Source organism: Alternaria atra (genome assembly GCF_907166805.1).
Source record: "Alternaria atra isolate CS162 genome assembly, contig: 35, whole genome shotgun sequence".
NCBI lineage: Eukaryota > Fungi > Ascomycota > Dothideomycetes > Pleosporales > Pleosporaceae > Alternaria > Alternaria atra.
Genome location: NW_025091334.1, coordinates 1,486,903 through 1,504,678, shown reverse-complemented (window position 1 = coordinate 1,504,678; position 17,776 = coordinate 1,486,903). Strand labels below are relative to the sequence as shown.

At 51.3% G+C, this 17,776-nt stretch overlaps 6 protein-coding genes across 6 annotated transcripts; 2 read left to right on the top strand and 4 right to left on the bottom strand.

Moving 5' to 3' along the window:
* Window positions 1-974: 974 nt before the first annotated feature.
* Window positions 975-2,404, top strand: ALTATR162_LOCUS11401 (uncharacterized protein; the record flags this gene model as incomplete). The annotated part of the gene is made up of 2 exons (XM_043319043.1): window positions 975-1,185; window positions 1,239-2,404. The coding sequence occupies 2 exons, from the start codon at window positions 975-977 to the stop codon at window positions 2,402-2,404; spliced, it is 1,377 nt and encodes a 458-aa protein (XP_043174978.1).
* Window positions 2,405-3,364: 960 nt separating this feature from the next.
* On the bottom strand, window positions 3,365-5,402 carry ALTATR162_LOCUS11400 (uncharacterized protein; the record flags this gene model as incomplete). Its single annotated transcript, XM_043319042.1, has 8 exons — window positions 3,365-3,857; window positions 3,910-4,224; window positions 4,277-4,324; window positions 4,375-4,504; window positions 4,552-4,667; window positions 4,719-4,941; window positions 4,990-5,164; window positions 5,214-5,402. The coding sequence occupies 8 exons, from the start codon at window positions 5,400-5,402 to the stop codon at window positions 3,365-3,367; spliced, it is 1,689 nt and encodes a 562-aa protein (XP_043174977.1).
* Window positions 5,403-9,115: 3,713 nt separating this feature from the next.
* On the bottom strand, window positions 9,116-9,905 carry ALTATR162_LOCUS11399 (uncharacterized protein; the record flags this gene model as incomplete). Its single annotated transcript, XM_043319041.1, has 2 exons — window positions 9,116-9,470; window positions 9,523-9,905. The coding sequence occupies 2 exons, from the start codon at window positions 9,903-9,905 to the stop codon at window positions 9,116-9,118; spliced, it is 738 nt and encodes a 245-aa protein (XP_043174976.1).
* A 1,744-nt stretch (window positions 9,906-11,649) lies between these two features.
* ALTATR162_LOCUS11398 (uncharacterized protein) lies at window positions 11,650-12,611 on the bottom strand (the record flags this gene model as incomplete). Its single annotated transcript, XM_043319040.1, has 3 exons — window positions 11,650-12,114; window positions 12,258-12,514; window positions 12,572-12,611. The coding sequence occupies 3 exons, from the start codon at window positions 12,609-12,611 to the stop codon at window positions 11,650-11,652; spliced, it is 762 nt and encodes a 253-aa protein (XP_043174975.1).
* A 394-nt stretch (window positions 12,612-13,005) lies between these two features.
* On the top strand, window positions 13,006-14,452 carry ALTATR162_LOCUS11397 (uncharacterized protein; the record flags this gene model as incomplete). The annotated part of the gene is made up of 2 exons (XM_043319039.1): window positions 13,006-13,103; window positions 13,213-14,452. The coding sequence occupies 2 exons, from the start codon at window positions 13,006-13,008 to the stop codon at window positions 14,450-14,452; spliced, it is 1,338 nt and encodes a 445-aa protein (XP_043174974.1).
* Window positions 14,453-14,805: 353 nt separating this feature from the next.
* On the bottom strand, window positions 14,806-16,412 carry ALTATR162_LOCUS11396 (uncharacterized protein; the record flags this gene model as incomplete). Its single annotated transcript, XM_043319038.1, has 2 exons — window positions 14,806-16,335; window positions 16,389-16,412. The coding sequence occupies 2 exons, from the start codon at window positions 16,410-16,412 to the stop codon at window positions 14,806-14,808; spliced, it is 1,554 nt and encodes a 517-aa protein (XP_043174973.1).
* Window positions 16,413-17,776: the final 1,364 nt, after the last annotated feature.

Below are 17,776 nucleotides of genomic sequence, written 5' to 3'. Positions count from 1 at the left end.
ATACTCTCTCGGGCTCATCTGCTTGTTACGTTCCTACATGGTCAACGATAATAGACGGGTGTTTGCCTGTGACCAGGCCGACAGAGAAACAAGACAGCATCACAGTCCGATCGAAGGGAAACTTGCGACAAGTGATACCTTACACAGCATTGGAGCACACCATGTGTCCAGACCGTAAGGAGGTCGCACATGAATATATACGCCATGCGCAGGGAGAGCACGACACGCTTCGCAACACCAGCGGGCGAAAGATAATATAACGCAACGACATTAACGCCAAAACAACTATCGACGAAACAAGGGAAGGGTGACCAAAAGTTATTTGTTCCACTTCATGTCGATATGTTCATTCTTTACAACTACTTTTCCTTTTCTCCATCTACCTCTTTTTTAGTCATGTTGCGCCATTTAGAATACCCCATTTTCAGTCAAGCCTGAAATGCATCAATACAAGTTTATATGCAATCTAAAACGCCGCCTGCAAGCCCAAGTGAAGGTATTGTTACGATTCGCCGGCCTTGTTCTGCTTCCTTGCATCATAAGAGAAGAAGCATAACCAATCCTCTTCTTGTCGGAATCCATCGAAGTCAGCTTCTTCCCTCCCCGGTCGTTTTCGACGTCCAGGTATTGCCGTCTTTGCGATGATAGTGTGGCAGAGAAGGTTAAATGGCGGATGAATGGTTGCCAAGACTGGCCTGCAGATGCGTAGGGCGTGGGAGCCAAGCTGCGTACGGGAGGGGTGTATGAGGCGGAAGGGTCGTAGGCGTAAGGCGTGTGGGCGCAAGGCGCATGCGGAGAATACACTACTCATTGGATGGGTAAGGAGTATGTTTGCTTCAAGTACACGCGAACTGTGTCTCTTGAGAGAGTAGCTTTTTGGAAGCAAGCCATTAGACAATCGCTCGAGTATGGTCAATTCATCATTTCCTCGATTTCTTCCGCTCAACCCGGTGCTTAGGCTCGCGAACGCGAAGATGTCCAAGAAGCGCGTGGAAAGCGCACATGCCATTACTGAACCATTTGACCAAGGTCTACCCACCAGGCCGGGCTCTCAAGAAAAATGCATTGAGCAGTCCCAAGACAGCACGATCGAGTTTACATCCTTCCACCTACCGCCTGTGGATAGAGGAAAAGATGCATGGCTTTTCCTTATCGCAGCCTTTGCTATCGAAGCCCTGACAATCGGTGAGCCCTTCCTATCACACAACACCTCTTCATACTAACTCCGTAAAACACAGGCTTCTCCTTCTCCTACGGTCGTTTCCAAGACTATTACAGCACCACACCACCCTTCTTAGGTTCCGCGGACATCGCAGTTATTGGCGTTCTAAACCAAGGTCTCATCCTCATCTGTATGCCTCCCATCGTCCAACTCGCACGTCGGAAACCCAGATGGGCACGCTGGATGGCGACAGCAGGCATCCTAGGCTGCATCATCTCCAACATAGCAAGCTCTTTCTGCAACAGCATCATGCAGCTTATCGGCACCCAGGGCATACTTCTCGGCGTCAGCGGAAGTATCGCCTTCTGTCCTCTCCTCATATTCGCAGACCAATGGTTCGACAAACGCAAAGGTCTAGCTTTCGGTATCATAGGCAGTGGAGGTGGGTTTGGGGGTCTCCTCCTCCCTCTCCTCATCAACGCCCTACTTACCAGAACGGGGTTTCAGACTACCATGCGTATCTTGGCTGCTATACTTTTCGGTATTGGCATCCCACTAGCTTACTTTGTGAGACCCAGACTACCACCATCGGCCACGGATACGAAGAAGCGGTTCTGGAACTGGAGACTGATCCGTTCCCGGTCTTTCCTCCTTCATCAGGTTGCCAATCTCGTTCAGGGTGCCGGTTACTATCTGCCGGGCATTTATCTACCTACCTTCACTCGTCAAGTCTTTGGCACTTCGGATTGGTTGTCTACGCTCTCACTTATGCTGTTGAACGTGTCTGCTATGATGGGACTCATCATCATGGGCCATATGACTGATCGATTCAACTCCCGGACCTGCATTGCTATCTCTGCTGTGGGTGCTACTCTCTCTGTCTTCCTTTTCTGGGGCTTGGCTGTACGCGTTGCTATTCTTTACGTCTTCTGCATCTTGTTCGGCTTATTTGGTGGGGGGTTTGCTGCTGCTTGGCCGGCTGTTATGAGGGAGATGGCGGAGACGGGGGAGGCTAGGGGTTTTGGTCATGTAGATACTATCTTGATCTTTTCACTGTTTTGTGTTGGTAGAGGGATCGGCAATATCGTCTCTGGCCCTCTAAGCGAAGCGCTCGTTGATGGGATGCCTTGGAAGGGAGACACGATTGGCGGTTACGGAAGTGGTTATGGTGGACTTATTGTGTTCTGTGGACTGAGTTCTCTGGTGAGTGGGATGAATGCGTTGTGGTATGGTCTATTGTAAGACTCTACAAGTTTCTGGTTCATAAAGGAACTCTTCCTTTCGTGCTGCAACTCAATGCATGTATGTGATGTAGAGGAGTCCATACAGGATTTGTAGTTCTAACATAGTTTCAGGTTCACGCACCGCGTGTACGGTCGCCTCTTCAATTGTCTAGACGGCTACGATTTAGCAACCATGAATCTCTTTATCGCCGTATTACGTACCCAGCGAATCTCCTCTATAACAATCTCCATTGTCCCTGCCCACAGATCAGATCCGAAAGGGGAAATATTGTGCGAAGTACACCGCATCTACGTAGTTGCTGGAACGCTAGTATTGCACGCATGAAGTAGCTTCGCAGCGTGGGGTCATGTAAGCAAGCGAGCCGTGTTCACATGCCTCTCTAACCCCAATTAGTAGGTACAGAGAAAGTACAAAAAGAAAAAACAACCCGGATTTATTGTAATTGGTGGTGTGAGACTAGTTGCGGATCTACCGGCCAGATATGACCTGCATTGCATACATGCACGCTAGTGGAAGAGGGTTGTGACCATTGATATTCATGCGATGACATGGGCACAGAGCGGGGGAAGGATAATCTTTAAATGGGGAACGAATGGTATTAATCAAGTATATCGGGCTGAATGATAAGAATATTGGCATAATTCTGCTCTCCAGTACGCGGGTGGCGTCTTGGGGGGTATCATCCGATCTATAGGTATCTTGCGCAAGTGAATGGGAATGTCCTCTGATGTTTTCCCGTCTAGGTGGTGACTCCAAATGTTCGGAAGTAATGATGAAAGTAAAAAGCAACCCAGAGAGTAGGCAACGCTAAAGAATGAAGAGATGTCCACCTCCGTATAAACTCCTAGAAGATGAAACCAACTATCAATATTTTCTGAGGTCGTAAAAGTCGTTGGGTATTTAGTTAGCGATACGCCTCCAAAATAGGAACAGGCGAGTATGACGCGGAGTCGTCCACTAAACTGTATCGTAGTCGCTGAGAATGTCCTCTGGATCCTCGGGTGGAAGCATGTCGATGGTATCGCTGGTGCGCGGGCCGGTGTACTTTTTCCTTGCCCCGGCATACCACCAGGCCGTGCTAAACAAGCCAATGAAGGCTGCCACACAAACAGCGTAGTTCATGTTGTCGGCCCTCACTGGCTTCACGGTCGGGAAGAACAACACAACACTAATGAAGATAACCCATGTGACTGCGATCGCATTGACCGGCTTGCTCCATTTGCCCATGGTGTATGGTCCAGGATGGAAGACGACAGTGTTTTCGTACCATCGGTGTGCGATGATGACTGCAATGTAACTGATGTCCAGAGCGGGCGCGGTGATGTTAAAAATAGCCGTGATCGTGAGGGTGCTTCCGATTCCGATTAGGTCGAGGCAGCTGCAGAAAATGACAACGAGCCATACTGCATTGACTGGGGTACCCGTGTACGAATTGACCTTGCTCCAGAAACTATGCACTGTCAGCTCCGGGATAATAGCGCCGATTGGAGGCGGTGACTAACCCTGAGAACGGGAAGGCTGCGTCACGGGAGAAGGCCCAAGCCATTCTCGCGTTTGCCAACATGGCAGAACAGCCAGTGAAGAACTGGACCAACATGACGAAGAACCACATGATAGTTCCACCTGTTCTGCCGCCGGCGTTGAAGAAGATCTGGGCGACGGGAAGACCGGTCGGTGTCGCCATAATCTCATCGTAGTCTGACATGCAGAAGCAGAAGGTGACTGTTAGCATCCATCCTACAACACCGGAAACGAGGATCGCCGCTCGAATTGCTACAGGGCCACGAATAGCGGCATCGTGCGTTTCTTCCGACATGCTGTGTAACAATGATTAGATTGGCTGATACGCAAGCGGTAGGGCTGACCTACTGTGTTGTGCCGTCGTAGTCTGTCATCGTCCATGCAACAGAGAGGAAACTGTGTATGATTAGTGACGTGTCCGTATGCATGCATTGGTTCAGACATACCCAAGAAGGAACGAGAAGCCCTTGCTTCCCCAGCCCGAGCCGTCCATGACGGTTGTAAATACCCATTGCGGGCTTTGTTTGTTCGGTGTGAGAATTAGAAGAGCGATGCAGATGCAGATTGATGCAATGACTGCTTATTGTCAGATAGTGCTGAGATTCATTCCTTCCTTGGCTTACTGTTGATAGGGGCAAACCACAAAATAATGCGGTGGAGCCAGTTCGTAGGGAATGAGCAGATTGTGCCAAACATGCACAGTACGAAGATAGCGAGGAGGACGGTCTGATATGCTTGCCTGTTTCTGTCGGTAAGCTGCTGCATGTCGTACAAATGGGGTATCTCTTACGGCACGTAGGCAGAGTCTCCATTGTCTAGTGTGTGCATGACAACGGTCGCCAATATCATTTGGGAGATTGTGTACGCCAGACTTGCAACACCAGCTGCTTGACCAAGGAAGTTGCACCACCCAATGATCCACGCCCACGCTGCAACGTGCTTAGGTGGTACAACGTGTTTTGTGACATAGTACATTCCTCCAGCTGTTGGATATGCGGATACTAACTCGGCAACTTGACAAGGAGTTAACTAGGGCTCTCTCAGATGTGTTTCGAACGTACCTGAGCTGGCTATGCAGTATGCCATGACACTGCCGATGAGCCACGCCCATACTGCCGTTGCTGGACCGCCTGAACTCATTGGGGCTCCGAAGGTTGCGGGCACCGAGCCCAACACTCCTAGAATTGAGATGGCGTATGAGACGGTAGACCATCTTGAGAAATGTCTTTGTAGCACCTGCGAAGACTGTTGGTGAATGCTCGAGTGGAAGACTTGGAGTGCTTACAGGAGTATATCCAATGCGCACCAGTAGCCGGTCGTCGTCGTCTGCGATTGTTGCCATGATGCTTCGATTATGGTTGTTCCCTGCTGCTTCTGCTGCTTTTGAGCGGCTGGAGATTGTAGGTTGGAGCGCTCTTTCCCCAACTTGTGGCGCATTCGGTCCCAATTCTTTGGAGTCTGGATTGAAGCCCATGGTCAATAATCAACAAACAGCATGAGAGTGTTGAAAAGAAACAAGAAGAGTCTCGGCGAAGGAAGCGTAGAAGGAATTTAGAAGGGTGTAAAAGACGGTGGGCCGTCGGCGGAGACACACTAGGAGGATTGACAGCCACAGCGTAGACCCACAAACCCAGCTACCGGGGAGTTGATACTCGAAATGGAAAGGGTGGGTGGTCGGGTAAATGGTGGTAGAAACATGGGAGACATGTAGTGGATTATATGATGTCCTGGCTACGTAAAACGAGCTCTGCAGAGAACGGTGCCGAAAACGGTCCAGTAGTATCAAATTGCGAGATGCAACCTACAATCAGGGTAGCAATTCCAAAGCGTTTGCCATGATGACACGTGCGGAGTGTGGTGCTCGAGGCGTGAATGTGGAAAAGGGCAGTAAGGAGTGGGACGACAGGGTGCAAAAAGGCAGCGAATAGCATGCAATCAGCCTCTTTCCACAGACGGGCAGATCCTGGAGACACTGAAGCGATTGTGGGTTTACGGTACTGTCATTTGCGCACGAAGACTGGTGCCGAACGTTTGAAGGAAGTAGCGTGCTCGAGCCAAGAAGACTGGTGCCGCTCCGGCGACCCAAAGTGGCGGGCCGTTTACTTTGCATTCCTGACTGGGGTATACTCAGCCCTGGGAATAATGTGTAACCCACCTCATGAGACGCTTGTGACGCCTGTCAAAGCGGCGTGGGTAAATCTCTTGACAATTTTCTGTGGTTGTCTCGCCTTTGTGTCGCGAAGCACAGTAGATTACTCAACGCGCATCGCCTACACCGAGTTCATGCTCAATGTCCGAGCAGGAAACTGCCGCGGCCTAACACGTTCTTCAGGAGCTATGACGCAGGCAGGTGGAAGTGCGGCTTGCTTTGCGTGAGCTCACGAGCGGTACGACTCGGGCGTTACTACGGTCTGCCAGTAACCGGTTCCCCCTGGCTGTTCTAAGAAATCTTCATTCAAGCGGTGAAGAGGGAGAAGTTCATTGGCTGCGCGGGTATTATGCTACGATTGACACTGGCCGAGGAGCATAGCTAATGAGCATGATATCAAGGAATTTTGTAAGCTTCTGGCTGGGCTCTTACGGAACCCAGACTTCGGAGTCGCTCCATGAACCGCGACGGGAGCTCTCATCCGTGGCCTTGATCCCTGACACTCGCCTGAAATGTCGGCCAGTATCTGTCCGTTGTTCAGTATGTTCAACGATATACTTTCGAAGCAAAAGTCTGGTCGACAGCTTATCGTAGAACCCCACGCAGTGGAACGTTTCCAAGACGAGTAGCATAAGCGACACATGCCTGCGATGTGGCACACACGCGTCTTGCCTGTGACAACCAATGCACATGTAACACGAACCCAGCGAAATCGCCCACGGAGATTTGCTTTTCATTACCATTGCGCTGGGCCTCTCCCACTTCGTAAACCGTGGTTAGTCGCGCGCCTTCATGCGCGCCACGAACATTCGAGGGTCCGTTCTGAACAGCAGCACAGATCGTCTCTGCTACAACCAGCCACGATGAAGAATGGATCCGCAATATCGCCTAAGCATGCACATGGCCAGGTGATCATGATGAAGTCACCCAGGCCAGGACATCAGATACTCGCTAGACGTCTGAGAAGGTTGGCAAGATCGAAAGAGCGGTGGAAGCTCGCGGCTATTCACCCAAGGGGGGCTATTCCAGGGTCCTCCTGCTCGAGTAAGTCCGCTTGACACGGAGTACAGCACAAAGCAGAGCCGTTGGACGAATTGTCAGAAAACCTTGGTCTTTAACGTTTGTCAAGCGCTCACGGTTGCAACGGAAGGCGATGATGCGTCGTAAGATGGAGATGCTCCCAAGATTCCGCCATGGAGTATACCGGCATCGCTTGAAGCTGCCTTATCGAAGAGACGGTAGACATGGGTATACCGTCATCTCGTGTCGGGCTGTCGGTCGTGTTAGTACTCAATGGTTAGTTTGGTACGGCGCAGATGTGAGTCGGGGAAGGAGCAGAGCCGATGTTTAGGGGCCCACTGTGGGCATCATCGCATTGCTAGCTGCAGCGCCAGTCATCATGCTACCGCTTGCTGTTCACGTCGTACTGACCGCGATTCCAATCGCAATCCCATTAGCAATTGCCTTTTCAAAGCATTGCCGACATTACGAAGAAGGATCGTCACAAGTGTTCCTGCATCACGCGCAAGCAGCGCGCCTTTCGTCCGGCTGTAAACTGACTCGTCTTGCTTCTCAAAACGACTCTGATATCCCTTCTAGAAGATGCCTCTTCCTTTCGGCGGTTTCATAATAGTGCCGAAGCCATGTGCGGACCCATCCGTTAGGCCGGCGATCAGCCTGGCAACCAGATTGGCGCAAGCCCACGCTGGGCAGCTTCTACCTTCATACGGTGTACAATTTCTAGTATAGTAACTCAGCTAATTCCTGTTTAGACTGATCGGATAGTGGCGCTCTTTTCCATATCCTACAGAAGGATGTTGGACTTGTTCAACACCAAAAATTTGGATCTAAAGTTTGGCTAATCTTCATGCAAGTCCATAGAGACGACAGCACATAGCGCTAATCAGACCTCACCGATCGTACAAGGCGCTACCGTTTTGAGTCATCTACAACAACTTTCGCTCACACCCTCGAATCTATAGTATAACCGACACCGACAACGCAGAAACTAGGATGGAGCAACCAATCCAAGAGCATCTTGCATCGTTGGCTCAGGTAGGCTTTGCATCCGCCAGTACCGTGGCAAGCGCAACCACATCGTATCCAGCACACGCTTCTAAGAAAGATGTGCAGCCGAGATGCTTTGGCAGCAGACACCACAACGCAGATCAGAACTGAACACGTAAAGTGGCGGATACACGGCTGAATGCAAGTCCAGAACGCTTCACAGCATAGAAAAGGAAACAAAGAAGGCCCGAGATGGTTGTTCATCTGACCAGAACTCTGCGTCCACACCTAAGGTAAAAACAAGCGCTCTGTCTCCGCAGAGTGAAAACTCTAGAAGTAGGACGGCCTATTGGTCTGCCAGAGGCATGTGAAGAAGACATGCGAGCGCGCCTTGAACCGAGGGTTAGAAAAGATACCGCTTACGAGGAAAAAGAAAGGTTTACAAATCGACCGCGGGACACAAGCTCGAGATACGAGATCCACTACGAAAGTATAGGAGAATAGCATCGGGCAGAGCAGTAACAATACCCGTGCAAAAGTACTGCGACCAAGAGAGGGGCGACCATGATATCGTGGGACTCGTACTCGAAGTTAAGCCGATCTCGCCACCACTGAACACACTGAAAACCTACTTGGCAAACCTCACGAGACATAAGCTGCAGCAGTAATTACACACCAGTCATACTGGATACCTGCTCGATACGCTCGCTAAAAGCTTCTTCATCTACATGGGATCCAACACGTCATACAAGATGATAGTTGTGACGCGGCGCATCATTCTCAGCGCATCGAGTAACCGTACACCAATGTAATAGCCGACGGGACAAGCTTCACTAAGAGTGTAATGAAACTTCGTTGCAGACGTCGGGTGTGGTCACGCATGGGCAACACGGCATAAAGGCAAAGCTTAGAGACAGAAGATTTCTTGGGGGTATTGCAGAGAACCATTCATGATGAGAGCTATGTACGAATGCGAATATTTACAGTGAAGTGTGTTTCATCTCAGGGTTGCTGATCCGCAAGTCACCCGTCTAGCAGGTGAATTTCTTAGGACCGGGGATAGTGTAGGTCGAGGCCTTGTATGCGTCGTAAGTGATGCCAGCGTCTGAGCCCTTGTAGGCGCCGGGGAAGGACACGAGACCGCTGGGCTTGGTGCTTCCACCGCCAGTGACCTTGAGCTGATGGCAGCCAGGGTAGAACTGGGCACCAGGGTACTGGTATGCGGCGTGCAGCGCAACAATCTCGTGACGGACGAGGTAGTATCCCGGGGCGATGCACTTGGGGATAGTGTAGGTGACGGAACCGCCAGGAACCTGAAGAGCGTCGGAGCCCCACACGTCTGAAGTGCCTTGACGGCCGTCTTCCTGGACCTTGAACCAGACAGCACTGTCACAACGTTAGCACGACGAAGATCAGATGAGAAAGAAATAACACTTACGCAGACTCGGGCATCCAGTTGTTGCAACCAGTGTCGGGGCACTTGGCCATGTAAGTGATGGTAGGACCCATGTGGCTCTCAGGCCAGAGCGTCCAGAAGAGCTCAACATCGGAGCCAGCAGCAGCCTCAGCATGCAGAGCAGCGGGCTTGGAGCCGTTGATACCGCCAGCGGCGTAACCGCCGCATTGGACATCGGAAATGGTTACGTCCTCAACCGGTCCGTTGCCTTGGATAGGACGCGAGATACGCTTCACGTCGGTCATATAAGGGTCCTGGTAAGGCTGGTAGAAGACGTATTCCTTGCCACCAATAGTAGCGTTGTTGACATAGCCGTGAGCCGCAACGGCGGTAGTGAAAGCGAGGGCGGAGGTGATGTACTTCATCGTGGAAATGTTCGATTCGATAGAGTTGAAGAAAGAAGTGAAAGGTTTGTTGAAAATACGATCCTGCGTAATGAGTGTGGTATAAGTTGAAGAAGAAGCGAATGACTTTTTAAGTTGGGATAAAAAGAGTGAATGGATGCAATGCGATCGGTACTGAGTGACCTGAATGCCGGAATAGATTGCTCGAGGTTGCGGCTCTTATAGTACACATCGTTTCCTCGGTGGTAATTACTCCACGACACAGGGCTGCTGCGCGTCACACAGGATTGCAGAATGTTTGAAACTTGCCATGATGATGCATGCTGGGGGCGATCATGAAGGAGGGTGCGTAGATTAATCACGGCACGCTAGCGACACATGGTGGTCTTGGTGACTCCACAGTTCCTCTTCGAGGCTGCGAGGAGTAGCTTGATCTAGCCGTTCTCCCCGTAAAGGAACATATTGAAAGTAAGCGAGATGAGTGTTGGTAGTCGAGTCTCTTGTCAGACGTCATTTCTATTGAGTAGATGCAAACATGCTTTTTGTGAAGAAACAGAATTGTGGGCGATACGCCACAGGGCGGCGGTTGCTGGCGAACTAGAGTGGAGTCTTGACCTCGGGACCATCTTGAAACATGGCATGCAAAACATGCCAACGACGCTTGCGATTCACGATTGGTGGACATGATTAGATGCTTGGTCGTTGTCTCAGATTAGAGATCACATTACACGTGATTGCGGATGCTGTTACCGGGTTATCATGCGTCGTCGGAGAAATTAATCTGTATGTTATATAGGGAAAGCCGGGTTGCTGGTCGACGTTGTGTCACGATGCCACAATGCCGAACGCCTTAGATTGATTGCTGCGGGATTGTTGCGAGGCGGCCCGGGGGGTTGAGGATGGTTTGGTGTGGGCGCGATGTTAGATTGCGATGCGCTGGACAAGATCTTGGCTTTGGCCAGAAGATGTGGATTAGGGAATCCGACGAATTTCATGGCTCTATCTGCTTGGTCAAATTGGAATCAGACAGCCCATGCCGAGTCGAGTGTCTAGGTGACACCGTCATTACTATACTATAGAAGCGCACGTCTGCATAAATCTATCACATCTCATAACACTCTGCCCCTCCGCTCAATATCACTCCCAACGCAACGCTCACTGTCTCCTTTTCCAACATACACGTAGCGAAGTCTTGATATTCCAACACAATTTCGCCAGCGCCTTCTTCACGACATCCTCGCCGGATAATTCTTCGCAAGCATGTTTTCAACAGCTTGTACGTTTCGGATAGAAATAGTGATGGTAGATCCAGGCCGCTTGCCGTGTTAGAGCGAGGATGTAATACAGACTGAGACGAGAAGGGATGATTGCCGACGTTGTCTTAACTCACGTAGTTAGCGAGTGAGTATAGCCTGTGTAATCAGCACCTAGCTCTGTTGAAAATAGAGAAAGCGTTGGTGAGGCTTGCGTTGCGCTCATGAGACGGCTGAACGTTAGACTTCTGTAGCCAACGCGTCCGTACCTACATGATACATTAACAAATCGAATGTTTGCTCGAGATGCTTAGACACGTATTTTGCTCGTACTCAATACTGAAGTCCAGGAGCAATTGTAGGCAATCAGAGAGTAAGTATTAACACAGCTGCATGAAGTAACCTGCAACCTATCCATGAACTCCAAGTTATGGCCGCAGACGTTCGAGTATGCCAAAACCATGCCCTGAGCTCGAAAAAAAAAGTTGGCCATCTACCATGTCATGATTCCCCTAGTATCCAGTGGCACCTGGTGCCTTCTCGTCTTTCTTCAAGCTGAGCAGTAGTTCCCGGAATCGGGCCTTTTCGCTACCTGATGCGCCGCCCTTGGTACCCTTTCCACTCAGATCGACCAGCTTTGCGATGCGCTCCCAGCTGGTACCGCCTGCGGTGGTGTCGTCCCGGTTTGCGAGAAACTCGTCCGCCTCCTTCCGTGTCTTGGCAATCTCTTTGTCCTTCTTGTTGTTGTAGTTCTCGTAGAAGTCGTCAATGTTCTGCTGCGCTTCCTGGATAGTCCTCTGCTTGCGCTCGTGGGAAACCTCGTCGCGGTGCTGGATCTGGAGGTCGCGGCGCTCGCGCCATTCCCGAATGACGTCGGGCTCGGGTGAGTCTGATCGTTGTGGGGTGAAGGATGGTGTTGGTTGGCCGGGGAGGAAGGGCAAGCCGGAGCCTGTGATGGTGCCACCAGGAGCCATGTGCTGCCGGAGTCAGTATATTGAGCGGAACATGGTTGTTTCCTTCCTTGGGTCACATTCCAACTGGCTCATCGAAGATTCGTATATCGAATATGCCAGATGGCAACATTTCCCAAGCTACTATCAAGGAAGCAGGCGGTGCTTACATCGTTGGTCGTGTCAATGGCGGGGAAGGAGCTCTCGAAGCCGCTCATCTCCTGGCTGCCAACGTTGGCCTGGCTGAAGTCTCCCCCTAGCAGGTCATCGTCGCCATCCTCAACAGTCGCAGCCCTGTCGTTTTCCGAAGCAAACTGGTCTGCATCGTCACCGAGGAGCGCGCGTTCACGGTCGAGGAAGTTGCTCGCATCGTTGGAGTTGCCGGCAATATCGAAGTCTGCCGCATCGCCGCGCGCTTCGGTTTGGCCTGGGGAGTTTAGCATTCGATGCGGAGCTGCTTCGGGGGTTCACTGGCTGAGCTCACCAGCATCAATCTCGTCTAATGAGGGGAATCGGTCGGCCATTGTGGATGTCGAGTTTGTGGAGGATGTAGTGCGAGGAGAGAATATACGATTGGCGACAATGGATTGCTTACAAGTGTCTTGTTGTTGCGTCAGGCACAGTTACCGTCGGTGACGGACCAGGGAGCTGCTTGGCGCGACCGAGCCACGTTTAGCCGCAAACCACTTAGCCTCTCGAGCTTCCCTCACCTTCCATGTTTAGTTCTCTCTCCCCCATTCCTATCCCCAACACACGTCATCACTGTAGTCGCGAGCACTCGCAAGGAGCATATCGCATACTGAAGGCTTCATCGACTCTGTTGGCATACATCGTACATTTCCGCGGGTTGATTGTCAAACTAGTCGCGTGCGCGCCGTCTTTCAGTAGCTGCAGCATTTATTCGTGAAGACGCTGAACATGGCTTTCACCGAAGACAGCCTCAAGGCAAAGCTCTCATCGCTCAATGAGACGCAGGACGCCATCTCCACTGTTGGTCAATGGATCCTCTTCCACAGGTAAAGCCTCCCATTTTCTGCCAAGACCGAATAGTGAGGTTGGTGCAATCAGTTTGTCTGCATGCATATGCTTTACTCCATGGACCATATACTGATGTCACGTGTACAGACGACATGCCGAGCGCATTGCGCACGTATGGCTCCAGCGTATGAAGGAGTCGCCGCCAAACAAGAAGCTGGTCCTGATCTATCTCGCCAACGAAATCACGCAAACCTCCAAGATGCGCAAGAAGGACGAGTTCTTGCGCGCATACGAACCCATCCTTGCCGAAGGCACCACGGTAGCCTACAAAGGCTCTCCCCACGAGATACAGAACAAGATCCGAAGAGTAGTCGAGGTTTGGAGGCAGCGCAACATCTTCAACCAGGCTGTACAGCAGGCAGTTGAAAGGTCGATTGACGACGTCGATCGATCCAAGTCTACGCGCAAGCCTGCTCTTGGTGGATCTCTCTTTTCCAGTTCCACTGTTCCACCTGAACTCACACCCGTCGCGCCCCTTGCGACGACCCTTCAGAAAGCCGATCTTGCGACGAAACCCGCTGTCACGGCCGCGAACCAGGACTACGAGAAGCTTACCAACCCGAATGCCGCAATTCCATCTCCACCCATGCACGCAGCAGGGCTCGCTGCGCTCTGCAAGAAGCTTGCGCTGGCCGAAGGTGCCGTCGCAGAGAGCATCAAGGCGCGCAAAGCCCTCATCACCGGTCTTGAGCACCTTCTCGAAACGAACAAGAGAAAACTCATCGACGAAGAGGCACAGGAGTCGGACCTGAAGACGCGCAAGGACGCGATAGAAAGCAGAAAGCGCGCAGTCGAGGAAGCCATTCTCAAAGGCCTTTCAGCGGCCGAGCAGAATAGGATCTCCACCGCGCCTCTCCCAGTCGCTACAACTTCGCCGGTCGCTGCCACTTTCTCAGCCGCGCAAGAACGACCCGAGGTAGAGGAACTTACTCCTCCGCCTATGGAGTCCTTCACGCCTGTTGGATCACCACAGCAAGTACCCGCACCCAGGAACGACCCGGTACCCGCCATCCGCGACGACGAAATGCCACAGCCCGTTGCCTATCCCGTTGTACCAGAGACCGCTCCTGCGCCCGCGCACCACACGACCCAGCCCGAGTTCGCAACCGCAATCGGCGAGCCGAACCAGCACCCAGCTGCAGATCTCCTCAAGAGCCTACAACATGCGCGACCAGGAGCTGAAGGTGGAGTCTACGGTCAGCAAGCGTATGAGAACGCGCACAAGAAGAGGAAGATGAGCAGGAATGCGGCAGACGACGATTTTGCGGCCTTTGCCGGCGACAGGGACATGGCAGGTATCGACGATAATTTTGCCGAGCTCATCTGAGGGAATACCAGTGATATCGGTAAAGAAAAAAAAACCCCCCATGTGATATCGAAGGAACAGGCTGAGTCGCAGACGTGGCATACACTAAGGAACACTTGTAGGATATAAGCCCGAGGTATGGCAGCCATCAAAAGGACGACGTAACAGATCCACGAATAGCTCTAGGCCAAGACCGTCGAGATGCATGGAAGCGTACATAATTAGCTCGGAAGGCTGTTTGTGTCATGTCGAAAACTGTTATTCGAATATACCATGATCCCATCATAATGTACAATTACAGCACCGATATCATCCCATCACTATGTCATATTCGTTCCTTCTGACATCCTAACCCTTCAACGCAGACAGACATCTTACGCCTGTCCCGGCATCTTCCTGTTCTTCTCAATCTCGCCCATAATCTGCTGACCTTCCTCAGTCGTCGCGTCAATAACACCCTCCTCTAGACTCAACATGCCGCCCTGACCCAGCTTCTCCACCACCTCCTCCGCCTCATCCACACTCATCTTCGCCAGAACCTTGTTCACCTCGTCTAGTTTTCCGCTCTCAAGCGCTCGCTGCAGTCCCGGTGGGAAGCTCTCGAAGATTTGCCTCGCCTGCTCTTCTGCCTCTTTCTCCTGGGGATCGGTAGCTACAGATTCTTTGGGCGGAACGGAAATGTTGATTTGCGTGTTGGGGTCTACGGCGTGGAGTTGGATTTGCTCTACGCCTGCGCCTTCCGATTGTGGGTTCTCAGCGCGTTCTTTCAGGATCTCAGCGGCGCGTGTCTTGATGCGGTGGTATGTCGAGTCGACGTCGTCGTTGAACATTTTGCCGGCTTGGTGGTCCTTTGTTTGTATGCGCTTGAAGAATAGCTCTACGCCTTGCCGGCCTCCGAGTTGACGGCAGTATTGCAGTAGGAGACCTTGGTGTACGCATTGTCTGGCGTGTTTGGGCTTGCCGTCAAGTTCCGAGTTGAAGGCTTCGACGAGAAGGCCGTCGGTCTCTTTTTCTGCTAGGATCTCTGGGTGTGCCATGAGGAATTGTAGGCATGCGTACCAGTCCCCTACTTTTATCTTTGCAAACTGCTGCGCAAGAGGTGAGGCGGTGATATCGTCATCGTCGTCGTCTGGGGAGGCCTCAACGATGCTTCCTTCTTCAATGTCGCCATCTGCTCCCGATGATTGCCCTGTATCTGTTCGGGTGGCTGCAGGCCGTTGCGGGTTGTTGAGGAGTTCGACTGTGGGCTCCTTTTTCGCTCCTGTTGAAGACGATGCGGCGGACTTCTTCTTCTCTTCCTCGGCTTTCTTGACGCTGGAGTAGCTGAAGCCATCATGGATGTCGTCGCTCGTGATGTGCTTCTTGTCCTCCTTCTCCAGCTCGTCCAGCTTTGCCAGTAGTTGGCTTTGGAGATCTTGTATACGCGCCTTCTCCTTCTCCAGCCCTTGTATGAACAATGTATACCGTGGCTCGTCGCTCTTCTGCTCGTCAATATCCTTCTTGACCGCGTCTACTAGACTCGCCATCATCTGCGGGTATGTAGGCTTGTCCTTGATATGCTCATGCACGCCTTCTGGTGGTGGCGGCGGCCGATCTGCACCTCCATCCTTATCAATCTTCATATCCATCATACTCTCCATCATGGCCTGGAAGACGAGCTGGTCATCGTTTGCGCCATTTCCCTCCGCTTGCTTATCCTTGTGCGACTTCAGCGCGGTGAGGAGGCGATCGACGCGTTCGGTAAGGCCATCGTTGATGATGCGCTCGTACTTGAGGGTGCGTATTTGGTGACGGCGATGGTCACGTTCCTGGTGGATCTGTGCTTGTTTCGCGCGAATGAAGGACTTTTTGTCAACGTTGGGGTGTACTTCGATATCGCTGTCGTCGGAGAGCTCCAGGTTATCCTAATACAGTCTCAGAAGCTGCAGCCGCAGAATTACAGAAGCGCATCACTCACCCACTTGCTGTAGTTGATCACCATATTGGTCGAGATCTGAGCCGTGTGCTACAGGTGTATGTTCTTGTTGTTACTCGAGGCTGCACGTCGTTTAGTACGATTGCGGGGCTGAAGTGGGATGTCGCGTTCGGGCCACAGCTCTCGTCATCGAGAATCTTCGACCAACTTCACTTTCACTCCATCTTCTTCATCACGCTGCGCCGCTATCATCTTGGCGGACTAAATGTATCAAACTCTCAAGAATATGTCTAATTTCAAGCACATGGTCATGGATACACCAATATTGTAGAATAACTCGTATTTCTCAAAAACCCGACGCAGTTCTCGGTACAAGTCTCCAACACTTCGATGTCAGAGCAGACATAGCGCTTACAGAAGCATACTTACGGGATGAGGAGTTGTATCGCGGGGTTTGAGAGGAGTGTGCTGACGAAGCAGGAATACAAGCTGGCAGCAAAGCGCCTTCCGCTACTTGTTCAGCTTTCTGCGAGCCGTTGCCCAGAGCTGGAAAGTATTGTTCGCCTTGCTCGTATACTTGTTGTATCGTCCACTTGAAGAACTCACGTGCCATCATTGCATCTTCGTGGCTCCTATTCTGTCTCGTATTGGTGTAGAGATCAACCAAGTCTCTGATACAACAGTAAGCTTGGGCTTCTAAGACATGCGCTTGATATTTATTAGCTGTTACGAAGATACGTAGACGCTGCTGAAACTGCTTTTGTAGAAGCGTGAGCTGCTTTGGAGCGTCTGCTATCTCTGTGTAGGTGTTGTGATACGCGAATTGAAAAAGCGCCTCGAGACCTTCCGGATGATTACCTTCGAGAAGAATGTTCCGATTAACGGCTTCCTTGAAGTTTCCAAATGCCTTCATAAATCACTCGCTTGCAGAGCAAAGGATGAGGCGATGGCCGTCGAACTTCTTTTCACCATCAATACCGAATATTATAGTAACATCAGATAGTAGCGGGTTATTATACTAGACAGAGTCGGTATGTGGCCTTGTTTAAGTTGGCTTGTTCGTAGCTTTTTTGCAGGAGGTACGTTTGGTGCTAACCATAGCTGCGAAATTGACTCAGCCGATATGATGGCGAGGTGTAATGAGGAGTTTTGGTTGAGAGTATGGCTACAGCTGAAGGAGGTGGGCGGCGTTGCAGTTGATGGTCGATTCTTTTGTAGCCGATGCAGTGCTACTGTGCATTGTTCAGCTTCGATGATCACTTGTGTCTACTGAAAACGAAATGAGAGCGCGTCTACAGATCTGACTATATGCACAACGTGGAATGATTTAGTGAGAAGACGAAACCTCAGATTTGGTTAGAGCCCAGAGATAACTCGTGGAAGCGATACGCTGCAATACTCGTGTATGTAGAACAGAACTTGGTTTCGAG